The following is a 13,909-nucleotide window of genomic DNA, read 5'->3' as shown; positions in this document are numbered from 1 at the left end:
GAAGATCCAAGCTAGCCAAGGGAAAACAGATTCGTTTTTCCTCCTCTGTTGGAAAGAATGTGGGGGCTGGGGGCCATTGTTGCCATTTGGTTTGGGACATGGGAGGAAGTGTCAGGACTGCTTTCCCTTCCACTGATGAAAGGGTTAGCAATTTACCACTTGAGGTCACTGAATCACAGGTTTTTGTTTTTCCTGCCAGAGACCTCTGCCATATGACCCCATGTCAACGACCACTTGTTTTTTGTTTTTCTCTCCTTTCATGGCCCTTAGCTGGCAACTTGATTGGAGGAGATGGGGAGGGGTATGATGGGACCCTGGGAAATAGAGAAACTCTAATTGCCAGGGTGATCGCTCACACTGAGTACTTATTTATTGTTTTATCAAGGCGAAATTCACATAAAATTAACCATTTAAAAGTAAACAATTCAGTGGCATTTGTACATTCACAATGTTACACAACCACCACCTCTATCTAGTTCCAAGACATTTTCATCACCCCAAAATGAAACCCCATACCCATGAACCAGTTGCTTTCCATTTCCCTGTCCCCCCAGCCCCTGGCAACCACCCATCTACTTTCTGTCTCTATGGATTTGCCCATTCTGGACATTTCATATAAACAGAATCACACAATATGAGGCCTTTTGTGTCTGACTTCTTTCACGTTGCAGCATGTTTTCAAGGTCCATCCATGTGGTAGTATGTTTAAGTACTTTCTGTTAAAGTTGAATAATATCCCATTGTGTGGATGTCCATTTTCTTTTTTCATTCATCAGTTGACGGGTATTTGGGTTGTGTCCACCTTTTGGTGATTGTGACTAGCACCACTATGAATGTGCGTGTACAAGTATTTGTTTGGGTACCAGTTTTCAGTTCTTTTCGGTATATACCTAGGAGCAGGATTGCTGGGCTGAGGGTACTTTTGAAGGAAAGGATAAGAGTGAAAGACTGAAAATTGTGGGAAGTGGCAAGGGAGAGTTAAGGAAAAGAAAAGTCACTCTTCCTCCTGATTGTATGTGAACACCTGTGAGGAAACATTACTCGCAGCTGTGCCATCAAGCAAACCTTGCAGTTTCTTCGCTCACAGGCTTGTTCTAACTTTTGCATCTTTGCTCACGCCAGTTAACTTTTGGCTGTCTCAAAAAGGTAAATTCACCTGCAGAGGACAAAGATTTGCTGTTAGTGAGGAGAAATAGAGGAATGAGCCAGGGGCTCTGAAGGCAGTTCCTAGAGAGGAGCCCTAGGAATGTGATGAGCTAGGGTGCTTGAGGGAATTCTCCAGCAACCTCTCAGGGGGGACTGCAGTCATTGGAATGCCTAGGTTCCAGCATGCTGGTTAAGCAAGCACATTACTTTATAGTCTTGCCCTGTAGTAATCCCTCCCGCCCTTCCTCTCTTCCCCACATATTATGCTCTTAACTGTGTGCCAGGCACCTGGGCTTAGGTGCCAAGGAGACAGTGATGAACAAGACAGATGTGGTCCCTGCCTTTTGGGAACTTAGGATCTTATTCCTTTATCTCCTAGGACACCTAGCATAGGGCTAGGCACAGAATAGACACCTACCTACCGAGTTTCCCGAAAATAAGACCGGGTCTTATATTAATTTTTGCTCCAAAAGATGCATTAGGGCTTAGTTCAGGGGATGTCATCCTGAAAAATCAAGCTAGGGCTTATTTTCCAGTTAGGTCTTATTTTCAGGGAAACATGGTAACTGACAAATGATTTAGGAAGAAACTACTGCTAACTTTCAAGAGGCACAGGGTACGGAAGAGCACATAAGCTGGCAGCAATGACCTCAGAGCTTTTTTCATGAAGTGCACAAAAGATCTAATGTACGTGACTGAAGGTTTTCCATTCTAGCTGCTCAAACATTACTTTGAAAGCTTCTCTCTGGCTGCCTTTTCCTACTGGAAGAAAGCCTTCATCTCCTAGAAGGTTGCTAAAAAAGGACTTCTTTGAGCAGGTCAGAACAGCTAATAGGCATCTTTTGCTGATAGGAAGGTATGTTGGAGTTCAGTGGTACCTTCCATTGGGGGAAACTAGCTCCACTCCTTTAAAAGTGGCTGACTACTTCCTCCTGGGATTTTGTTTTTAGGGGACACCCTCACCTCACCTGTGCCCTTTGGACTCTCTCTTGTTCTGTTGCCCAGGTATCACTTGAGGGCTGGTGGCACCCATACACAGCTAAATCAGCTTGCCGACTGTACTAGTTGGCATATTGACAACTGCTAGGCCACGTACCCACAAATGACACAATTGAATTTGTCATGAAAATCTGCTTTTTGTCCATGTGGGTTTCAGAGGTGAAACAGTTCCACTAGATGATGCTTAGCTAGGAAACAAGGAGGCTAAAGGGTGACCTAATATCTGTCCTCAGATCAAGTAAGCAAAAGGTGGTTCAAATTTTTTTTATTGTAGGAGAATGCTTATAACATAAAATGTACTATTTTAATCATTTTAAAGTATACAATTGATTGATATTAAGTACATTCAGAATGTTGTGCAACTATCACCACTATTGAGTTTCAGAATTTTTCTATCACCCCAAAAGGAAACCCTGTACCCATTAGGCAGCCATTTCCTGTTCCCTCCCAACCACTGATCTGCTTTCTATCTCTATAGATGTTCCTGTTCTGGATATTTCATATACATGGAATCATACAATATGTAGCCTTTTGTGTCTGGCTTCTTTCACTTAGTGTAATGTTTTCACGTTTTATCCATATTGTAGCATATATTGGCACTTCATTCCTTCTTATGACTGAATAATATTCCATTGTCTCGATATACCACATTTTATTTATCCTTTTATCAGCTGAACGACATTTGGGTTGTGTCCACTTTGGAGCTATTGTGAATAGAGTTGCTATGAACATTCATGTATAAAGTTTTGTTTGAACACCTGTGTTCAATTCTTTTGGGTCTGTACCTAGGAGTGGAAGCAAAAGGTTTCTGTCAGGATAAACTTGGCCATCTCCCCCATATTTTTCAAATATGAAACAGAGGAATTGTGCTTCCTTATCTTACTTTGAATTTGGGGAGATCATTATTGGATAAATGAACATTGTGACCAGCAGGGAATTAAAATCTTATGGTAGGTCTAGGATTCTGCTTAGAGAGTAATTCCCTACACCATTTAAAGCAGGGATCCCAGACCTAATGCCTTCATGTAAGAGAGCAGAGCAGGCTGGGTGGGGACTGTTGAATTGTAGAGCAGCACATGTCGCCTCTCCCTCTAGTCAACTGTTGACATGCAGGAATGTGGCTATAGTGTTGCCAGATCTGATTTTTTTTTTCAAGAAAAGTTGGAAATCTGGATTTTTTAAGTGAAATTTTTCAATTTTAAAATGATGGATGCTAATCTATTATTGTTGTTGTTTATTTAAAACACTGGGCCAAACCCCAGGTGGTCAGTGGGCTGCCTTTGGCTGCTGGCTGCTGGTTTGCAACCTCTGATTGATAGCTGGAAGCATATCACTCTCTTGTCACTCCCGGCCCCTCTTGTGGTCCTTCCCTTCTCCCATTCTCCTAGCCCCACATGGACGTACTTTGCTTCCAGATTCTTTCTCCAGCCTACCCTCTTTGTCTCACTGCCTTCTCTTCTTTCATCAGATCACCTTTCGGATCTTCAGGGCCGGGCAGAGGGTGATCCTGGTGTATCCTGGGACTTTTACAGCAGTTCTGTATTGGGTAAGCTTTCAGTGGGGTTCCCCTCTCCTCTCCCATGGCTCAGAGATGCAGGATTTCCTTTGGGTTTCACTGATTCTTTTCAAAGGCAGGAGTGACCCTGTGGAGGTAGCCCTTCTTCCCCTGTTAGTATCTTACAGACCCTTTCAGCCCAAACCCTAGTGTATACCTCCCCCAGACTCAGAACTCATTGACCTAAATCAGGAGATGCCATTGATTTGGACAAAGCTATCGCTCATTAGCCCTCTACTGCTCTCTATCCTAGGTATTTATTTTTAATTCTCTCTCTTCCAAGATCCCTTTCTCCTCCCTTGTTTTTTCCTAATCCTGCCAGAAGCCCCGCCCCTATGCACATTGTCACCTCATGTGGCATTTCGCACACTCAAGAGGGATCTAACTCCTCATCTGGCAGCTGCCATTTCCTCCCGCCCCTGCCCCTACATTGCACAGTTTCTGAGATAGCTGCTGTCTCTCGAGCCCTTAGCTTTCTTCTTTTGGAAGAGCAGCCAGTCTTTATCTGTGTCAGTCATTTGGCATTCACCATCAGGCCAAGGGCTGCAGATTGAGGGAGGCACCCACCCCTGAGCTTGAAGGAAGCTAGAGCAGGAGGTTGGGATGGAGTGAAACAAGCCATACCCAAACACGTGGCTGACACGTGGCTGGGGGAAGGGAACCGTCTGAGCCCCATCCAAGCTTTTAGGGATCCCAGCAAGCAATCAGGATGATTTGGGAAAGCTGTGAGAAGTGAAGGACAGGTGTTTCTTTCTGTCTTTCTTTCTTTTATTTTATTGGGGAGCAGTGTGTAAAAACAGGACCCATCAGCTCCACGTCAAGTCATTGTTTTCAACCTAGTTGTGGGGGGGCGCAGCTCAGCTCCAGGTCAAGTCGTTTTCAGTCTAGTTGTGGAGGGCGCAGCTCACTGGCCCATGTGGGAATTGAACCGGCGACCTTGGTGTTATGAGCACTGTGCTCTAACCACTGAGAAAACTGGTGCCCTGAAGGACAGATGTATTTACCTTGCCTTTGACTGTGGGAGTATCTTTAGGCTTCCATCTCCAACAGCTGAGCAGCTCATCCTTCGCATCACCTTGCTTTTTTCCGATTGAAATGTGGAGGAGTATAATGAATCTCTGGCCACAAAATACTGTCTTCCAAGACTAGAACGTTCATGTGCTCTCCCAAGGATGGGAACTATGGGATTAGCACACCTTGGCCCACGCCAGGGGGCTGTGGACTTGTTTATCAGGAGATAATCACCCACCTTCATAACCCTTTGTCTCGTTGGAGCATTTCTGTTCTTCGGTTTGTGCATGTAGCTAATTCCTAATTCCCTGTGTGCTCTCCTTATAGAGGAAAAAGACGGGTTTGCCTGTGACCTCCTACATAATCCCCCTGGGAACTCTGATCAAGAAGGAGATGATGGGGAAGAGGATGATTTTATGTTTGAGTTCTCAGACAAGCCTCTTCTCCCTTGCTACAACCTCCAAGTGTCAGTGTCCCACGGGTAAGTGTCTAAGAGATCTATGGGGACTGAGGACCAGGATCCTGGCAACCCCTGGCCTGCTTCCCTGAGAAGGGTAGAGTTCTCCAGAAGGAAGCTGAAACCTGGAGAACAAATGCTGGAGCATGGGAAAGATAATATATATGACCAAGGCCAGCCTGACTTTCCAGCCCAGATTGGTTATGTTCATAATAGAAGCTGTAAGCTCTAGATACATTGACTGTATTTATTTCCCAAACCCCAGATCTAGATTCACTCTCTAAAGGGTTTTTGCGTTGTACCTGAGTGTAAGAGATAATCTGGGAGATATTTGGGCTGATGAACTATTAGAATCTCTGGAACATTTTTGTGGTTTTGGGACAGCGAGACAGAATTCTGAAATTGAGAATCTTGGAAAAGCCGGGACATATGGTTGCCATAACTATGGGGCCAATGGTCCATAAGTAATCTACAGGCTGGTTTCTCATAGCCTTAATGCTGGCAAGATAATGACAACGGCGCTGTCATCTCAGACTACTATGTATTTATAACAGGGTTCACCCACTTTTGGAGACTAGAATATACCTGACACTTAACATTAGACTGAACCCAATTTAATCTTTATTTGATGATTCAGAAGGGAGCTGGACAGACTGCAGGGCTGTGGTTTTTGTTGGGTTCACTGTATGGCAACAAGTGGCAGTGCTGGTTAGGACGATGCAGGATGAATTGTCCTTTTGTTCTTAGCCTCCATCATTAAGTATTTTCTTCTTTTTGGTCTATTCACATATTTTAAATATCTTTGCAAACACTTTTAAGGATACTTTTTTTGATATCTATTCTTAAAATATCAGATCCTACTTTTTGTTAAGTGAAAGAGCATGAAGTGCACATGATAAAGAAAGGCGTGGACAATGGATTATGAACCATTCAACTGAGCCCCTCTGTTGACGACTCTAACCACTTGACCACAGTTTCTTTGCATACCTTCCCTCATGAACTGATAAGAATTAAACTAGCCTATATGATGATACTAGTAGAGATCAAGTTTCAGGGGCTTTTGGTCCTTATTCTTCTGCACATAAGCTGATCCTGAGGGCAGGGTTAGACCTCTGAGATATAGTATTGCACAGTTAATTCCTCCAAAGTATTCAGCACCTCCCTCTCTGAAACAGGATCTGGGGCCCCAGGCATTAAAAGGACCAGGGTAGTATGCTTTAGGTGCGGACAGAACACCGGCAACCAGGGCTGTGCACCACTTAGCAAGCAGGTGGCAGGCAGGCTTTCGGTTGAGAGTTAGGTGCTGCCAAAGCTGCTTTTCCTGACGTTACATCCTCCAGCACCTCTTCTGAATCTGTCCGTCCCCACAGCTGCAGCACGATGTGAAAATTTTGTTTTGCAAGAAGTAGTAGGGGGTGTAGAACAATGACTCTAAGGCCCTGTAGCATTCAGAAGTGACTTCTGTATCGTCAAAGCAAAACTGAATTCTGATCTTTCATGTTAATGTTTTGGGGTTTTTTGCATTCTTTGAAGGTGAGGTTCCAAGTGTATGGTATCTGTAGTCCCTTTCTCTTACCCCAGAACACTCCATTCTCTGATTGTGAGATGACAGAGTTTGTGCTCATTTGGAAGAAATGTTGCATTTTAGGAATAAGGATTGTGGGTCTCAGTAGAAGTTTTAGGTGCAGTACAGAACCTTCAGTTCCATAAACATGTCGTAAGCAGTTGCACCAGGTCAGATTCTGAGGACCAGAATACAGTTCTGGCCTTCAGAGAGTCTCCAGTCTAGTGGAGGAGACAGACAAGTATAAAATTAACCCTAATAAAAGGCCAAATGTCCTAAGCAAATTTATTATTGTTAACAACTCAAACAGTTCAGAAGAGTGTCAAGTAAAAAATAACAGTTCTAGCCCACCCTGAGCCCCCATTCCTATGCCACAGAGAGAACCAAAGTTTACGTTTCTTTTGTATCCTTTCCAAAATGGGCTCCATTAAAAACAGTATAATAGGGGTGTGAACCAAGTGCCAGAGACTGGAAGATGGGACGAGCAACCAATTACATTGGGGGAAGTCTTCATGGGTGATATGGCATCTGATCTGGGCTGGAGAGGAGAGGATGAAGGAGGGCATGGCATGAGAAAAAGGCACTAAGACATACACGTTCATAAAGCAGGGCTCGTCCTTCCTCAAATGGCTGGCACTTGGTAGAGTGGGGGATACAGTGTGTGTGTGTGTGTGTGTGTGTGTGTGTGTGCGTTATTGAGTGGAGATTGGGCTGAAAAGGTTGAATGGGGTCATGTTTGGAAGGTCTTGCATAATATCATGTGAAAGAATTTGGATTTTTTTTTTTTTTTTTTTTTTTGCTGGAGGTACTGGGGATCCATTGAAAGCTGTTTAGGGAGTGAATGAACAGGTCAGATTTTCTTTTTAGAAAACTAATAGTAACAGAGGTTCCAGTGTGGGTGCAGGGGAGGGCAGAAGAGTGACTCTTGGCAGTTAGGAGGCTGATGTAATATAGTCCAGGCCAAAACTGGTGTGGACCAGACCTGGGACAGTAAATGGCAAGAAGGGAAAGCCCAGGAAACAGAGACCACTGACATGAGGATGCAGCATTTCTTCCTGGTTTAGTCAACGCCAACGTTTGGCCTATGACCGGCCTCTCCAGCACCCCTCCCAGCTGTCCCTAGCCTGCCACTCAGTCGGGTGTGCTCAGCAAAGGCAGACTTGCTGTAATGTGAGCTCCAGCCCTGCAGAAACGATGGTGCTGCCGCTGGAGAAAAAAAAAAAATCTTGTCTAATGCATTCCAGAGCCAAAAAGAAATGCCTTTTGGATTACCCGCAGTGTCGGCCTTTCTCCATGGCCCCCCTCTGCTGGGGAAGATTTTGGAGAACAAGGAGGCAAGGGAAGCAGGAGTGAGAACAGGAAAGGGAAACCAGCCCGGGCTGGCAAGGGTTGGTGGGGAGGAACTGGTCCTAGCAGATGATAAATTCCAGGTCATGGTTGTAGGTAAGGCCTCAGGAAGCCTGCTAAGAGTTTTAGCTTCTGGAAGACCCCTTTCCCTCCTGCTCCCACTTTTTGGAAGAGGTCAGTTATGGGTTGAGTGCTCGCCATTTAGCTGAAAGCTGGGCCAGCCAACAGAGGGGGCAGTAGCAAATTTTTGCCTTAGCTACACCAAAGAAGCGTCCAGTTTAGTGCGGGTAGCCAGACTTACAGCCTTCCTGGGTCTTCCAGAGTGGTCCCAGTACCCCCGCCACTTCCCCTCAGCCTCCTTCCCTAATTCTCATCCTTGCCTTTTCCAGGCCCAGCAACTGGTTTCTCTTTACCGATGTCCTGAAGAGGCTGAAGCTTTCCTCAAGGATCTTTCAGGCTCGGTTCCCGCACTTTGAAATTACCACCTTGCCCAAGGCTGAGTTCTACAGGCAGGTGGTCTCCAGTCAGCTGCTGACCCCTGCTGAGAGGCCTGGAGGCATGGACGAATGCCCCCCAGGCTCCTCTGAGACTGTGGAGCTGGTGCGGTATGAGCCCGAGCTACTTCGGCTCCTAGGGTCTGAGGTGGAGTTCCAGCCTTGGAACAGTTGACCAGGAAAACGGCCCCTCCCTTTTCTTCTTTCTCCTCCCAAGTTCACCCACCCTTCCCCACCTCCTTTCCCCCCCCCCCCCCCCCCCCCGCCGAGCACCAGACTGCAGAATGAGGCAATAATACGGACCAACAAGAAGCCGCCTTATCAATGCCAGCATTAGTGACTGGATTTTTTGGGGGGAGGGCAGGTTACAATTAGTTCTCATCTCCCTGTCATCATTATTGTTGTGTGGTTGGTGATGAGGGTGGAAAGTTGAACTCCACGTCTGAGGACAAGAGGTCTCTGGGGTGGTGGGAGGTGGCACCAGGTTCCCTTAGACTGGCCTCCTTGTGTATGACCAAGACAAAACCTTGGCCCTGGGTGGCTGTGGCCTGCCTGGAGGAGAAATGAGAAAAGTTAAATCTCTGAGCGCCCCCTCTATTCCCCTTTGTTCTTCTGTCTTCCATAGTATTTATTTTATTAGTATTTAATTTGTATTGTTTCATTGGTTTCTGATAAGTCTATATCACTGTGATGATTTGAGACAACTTGTTGTATTGAGGGACTTTCTTCACCTCCTTTCTTTGTTTTTCTTGATAAGCTCTGGAGCTGCTCCCTCCCTCCCTCTCTCCCTCCCTCCCTCCCTCTGAGAGTTTCTCCCAGGTTCCCCCCCATCACTGGGGAGGGGACAGAAAGGGGTGGGTGGCCATCGACTTATGACTGATGAAGATGGCTGGTGCTGGCCAAGGGCTGGGGGTTGGGGGTAAATCCTGAGGCTTTGGTGCTCCCCCACCCCCAGTTTTTCTCATTTCACCAACCCCTGCCCTTTGCAGCAGCCCTGATATCTTGAGATTAGTGCTTACTGGGGATGGGCGAGGATTGTGGGAGTGAGGGGTTAATGAGTTACTTTAATAAAGGAGAATTGAGAATGGGCCTGAAGGATAAGGTTGCCCCCTCCTCATGCTTTCTTCTGCTCCCTCAGAGTGCACAATATGAGTTTGTTCCTGCAGCTATTCCCCTTGCACCCCTAGCCACCTCACACAGGTCTGCCTTCACCCTCTCTGGATACTCAACCTCTCAACTCCCAGCTCATGCCCCCCATTTCTTCTTACCAGACTCGAAGCACCCCTTTCCTCTCTCTTCTCTCTCTCCTCCCCCCTTCTCCCTCTGCCTTCCATTCTTCCTTGGAATCTGTAGAGGGCTCTTTGGTTGACTGCCAGATGTGAAATCCAGGCCTCAGCTGTTTCCTAGGTGAGGGCAGCAGACTTGTCTCAGGCAGGGAACCAGGCTGAGAGCTTGGCCTTGGGCCTCCAGCATTGGGCTAATTCAGGGAGAGAGAGGGAGGAGCTTGGGCTGCTTCCCTGTCCCCGCCCCCCTCTGTGGCATTGTCTTTCCCATTCTTGTTCTTATTTTTCTACCAATTGCTATTTTTCCGAACAATCCTTGTAGAGTATGTGCCATCCAAAGGCGGGAGGGCCTCACTGTGGCCGGCTCTGGTTGGAGATGGTACAGTTTTATTGTACAGGTGCTAAAACAACAACAAAAGAAGAAAATGGAAAAAAAAGACAAAAATATGCCAGTTTGGGGATAGGACAATCTGTTCTCTGGAGACTCCTGACCCATGTGGGAGCATTGGTGGTTCTTTTCTATGTATTGTTTGTTCTTGGTTCCCAGGGGGAGGTTCTCAGCCCCCTTCCGTAGGACTGCTCCCCACTCCCATCATACTGCCCCCTTGGTTTTGAACAGTTGTTCTCCCTTTTGAAACATACCATATATATATATATATATATATATATATATATATATATATATATATATATATAAAGGGGTTTTGGGTTTTAATTTTTTGGTTTTGTTGGGGTTCATGGTATTTTGTGGTTTATTTTATGTTTGCCTTTACTTTTTTGCATTTGGGTGTGTATTCTGGCTGCCCTTTATGTTTCATTTTAAGCAACTGGCTGTGGAGTCAAAAACACTTGCATACTGAAAAACCTGTGTCAGGGCTTCTGTCTCCTGTCTCTCTTTACTATTCTCCCGTATTGGCTTTTCCTTGGTTAAAGAAGATGGGCATCCTGATGAGGTTAGAGGGGGAAACGCTGATACTGCTTTGCAGTTTTCAGTTTTTAAGGGTGCAACAAAGGAGGACAAGGTGGAGTGGCTAGTGAACATTTGGGTCACTGGGGCAAGATCTGGGAAGAAAAGGAAAGGCAGAGGGACAAATCTGGGGGGCTTGGCTGGTGGGGAGAATTGCTTACCTGCACTGGTTTAGGAGTGTGTGTGTGTGTGTGTGTGTGTGTGTGTGTGTGTGTGCGCGCGCTCGTGCACATCCCTTGCTTGCCACAGGAGTAGCAGGCTAGGAGGGAGGAGGCCTCTTTCAAATGGTTGTGAGGAATGATCCTCTAACTCAAGGAAATCACCTGCCTGCTGTCTGTCTTTCCTGCCCTGGACCACCCATATAGGCATCTGACTACATGGTCTTATCACTGCCTTTACTGTGTGCCAGTGTCCCCCTTGCTCACCCACACAGTGCAGACCTTCTGAGGTCCTGGTTTCCTAAGTCCCAGCTATTATGGAGTCAAGATGCCCAACTTTCCTGGATGCCTTGGATTTTACAACCTTTGTTGCCACTTCTGAAAAACAGTGGGAGAAAGCTATGATTCCTTCTGACCACTGGCTCCAGAATGTGCCTGTTACTGTTTGAGGGGAAGGGGATATTTGACAGACCTGGAATGAGTCCCTTTTAAGCAGAATTCTTAGGGTCTCTCACTATGGCTTAAGTCTCTGGAGAGCCTTGTCAGTGTATAGGCCAGGGGATCTCTGTGTCTGGCTGACTGGAGTCCAGTCATCCCCAGAAAAGAACTGTTAGCTGCTCTTTTTGCTCAAGCCCCAGGAGCAGCCTTGACCCGAGTCTTTCTGCCCAGATGGAGGAGCATCATCCCCTTTGGGGGATGGAAGAGCCCCAACATGAATAGTCCTCATTGGCGTTTTCACTTCCCTACTTTCTGATCCAGAGGCCCTCTGGAATAGGTGCTTCCTCAGGTTCCCAAATAACCCTGTAACAGTACTGATTTTAGGTCAGCCCTCTGCTTGGCACTTGCAGTTAAGAACTCAGACATGTCAATAGGTCATGAAAGCCATATGGTGAATGCAAGGACTCAGGTAGGCAAGATGGTCTGGGAGCTTGAAGGGATGGGCAAGGGTACTGAGGTGTTTGGAAAGACTTCCTGGGAGAAGTGATGCCTGTACACTTATGTAGAGAAGTAGGAATTAGGGGTGGCAGAGAAGAATCTTTGAACTGAGGAGATAATCTGTGCAAAGGCTTGGGGACAAAGAGGGTAGTATACGCAGGAAACTACAGTCCACTTCCGTATTGCCTCAGTTGACAGGGACAGATGGGGAGGGTGCAGTAGCCCTACTGTCCATGCCAAGGCGTAAGGCTTAGACTTTTGCCTTAGGTGATAGGGAACCAGAGAAAACTTTAAACTGGGTAGTGACAAGTTTTTTTGTTTTGTTTTGTTTTAATCAGTAAAAATTGTTGGAGGTGGGACAGGCAGAGGGAAGGAAAGAAAGGAAAGGTAATTGCTTGACATTCCAAAGAAAGGATGAAGGAAGAGTGGGGGCAGGGATTTCCTTTTAAGGAAGGAAGGAGATGCTGTGGGCAAAATGAGAATGACCCCAAAGGAATAGGCGATGGGCCTTTGGGGAACTGTGGACAGCCATGGGCAGTTGGGTTTGGGTATGTGGGCGTGCACACCCCTTTATTCCCCTGGAGAAAGCAGGAGAGTTAAGTGGAACCAAACAGCTGTTTATTCTTTACTTGCTTTTGGGTTCCTTTCCCTACACCTTTTCTGGAGTCCTGTCACTGCCCTTCAGACAGCGTGGTAAGATCAAGGCAGGAGGTAGGGACAGTAACATGAAATGTGCATCCCTCGTCGGGACTGGGGCAAGGACGGTGGCCTCTTATTAAATGACCTCCTAATCCTAGGGGAAAGCACCTGCTCCACCACTTACCACCCAGGCTGACCTTGGGTGAGAGCCGAATCTTTCTGAGCCTTCCTTGCTCCATCTGCCAAATGGAGCTCAATTTACCGACCACAGAAAAGAATCATACTAAGTAAACACGGCTGTTTAGCTGAAGTTAGTTCCTCCTACGTGCCGAGGTCGTGAGCCTACAGTTAATGATGGGCTTACCAGAATGTTCCTCTTTAGGATGCAGGTTTGAAAGGGAGGCCCTGTTCAAGTGTCCGCGTTCCAGGAGAAAGGACTGTCTGCCATCTCTGCGTCCCTATTTGGGTGGGTGGGTGAGGGGCAAATTGGGCACTAAACTCCTGCCCCTTCCATATTCTTCTAACCTATAGCGGGGAAGCTTGCTGGGTGTTATCGTGTCCAGCCCCTGTCAAGACGTGAGAAAGAGAGACAGTGGGTCCACCCCAAGGGCAGCCTGCTTAGCTGTCGGGGGAGGCGCCCGGTGCTTGGGGCTTTTGGACCCCGCCACGGGGCGGGCCGGGACTCCACGTGTTCCCCTAGACCGCGGGTTTCCACCGCGAGGGGGACTGGCAAGCCAGCAGCGTCGGGCCGCTGGGTGCAGACGCCTCCCAGGTCCTGCGCGGGTCCTCCGGTAGCTGGGGCTTATGCAGCGAGAGCGGTGCGGGCCCTCCGCTGGCGAACGTATGTCGTGGGCGCTTCCATCGCTCTCTGATTTCAAGGTAGAAAGCGGCGCCGCGTTCAAGTGTAAAGGCAGGCCATGGAGGGAAGCTGGGCCAGGCTGGGCACCCTGCGGCCGGGGCTGGGATGGCGGCCCCGGGATCACTCCCGCCGCCCAGGAGAGAGCTGGAGGCAGCCGGGCTGCGGGGCACGCCGCGTGTTCACCTGCTGGTTCTGGAGGCTGGGGGGAAGGGGCCGCTGGGGCGGGGCCGGGACGCGACGGGCCAATGGGGAGAGGGCGTTCAATTGACTGCTACATTTCCCCTGGAAGGTGGAGGGGGTTGGGGCCAGGGTAAAGTTCGGTTTCAGAGCAATGGAAGGCCTTGGTCGGGGCCGACGCCGCCCAGGGACAGTTTGGGGCACAGGGTCAGGACAGGGACGTAAAGATGCCGGCCGCGGCCGACTCCACCGGGAGCGACAGGCCACGCCCCAGCCGCCGTTCCCTTCCCGGGTTCCGCCGGCCGGCGACCCGCTGT

General features: G+C 47.8%; 1 protein-coding gene across 5 annotated transcripts in view; it reads left to right on the top strand.

Moving 5' to 3' along the window:
* BCORL1 (BCL6 corepressor like 1) overlaps nt 1-9,370 on the top strand; it is a 61,044-nt gene extending 51,674 nt beyond the window's left edge. For all 5 annotated transcript variants that reach the window (XM_033111064.1, XM_033111071.1, XM_033111092.1 and 2 more), the window contains 3 exons: nt 3,614-3,691; nt 5,039-5,192; nt 8,469-9,370. In XM_033111064.1, coding sequence (XP_032966955.1) covers nt 3,614-3,691; nt 5,039-5,192; nt 8,469-8,748 — 512 coding nt within the window. In that variant the 3' untranslated portion in view covers nt 8,749-9,370. The remainder of the gene's footprint in view (nt 1-3,613; nt 3,692-5,038; nt 5,193-8,468) is intronic.
* The last annotated feature ends 4,539 nt before the right edge of the window (nt 9,371-13,909 follow it).

The sequence above is a fragment of the Rhinolophus ferrumequinum genome, chromosome X (genome assembly GCF_004115265.2).
Source record: "Rhinolophus ferrumequinum isolate MPI-CBG mRhiFer1 chromosome X, mRhiFer1_v1.p, whole genome shotgun sequence".
Classification (NCBI taxonomy): Eukaryota; Metazoa; Chordata; class Mammalia; order Chiroptera; family Rhinolophidae; genus Rhinolophus; species Rhinolophus ferrumequinum.
The sequence above is the reverse complement of the archived record's forward strand: the minus strand, read 5'-3'. Positions and strand labels throughout refer to the sequence as shown.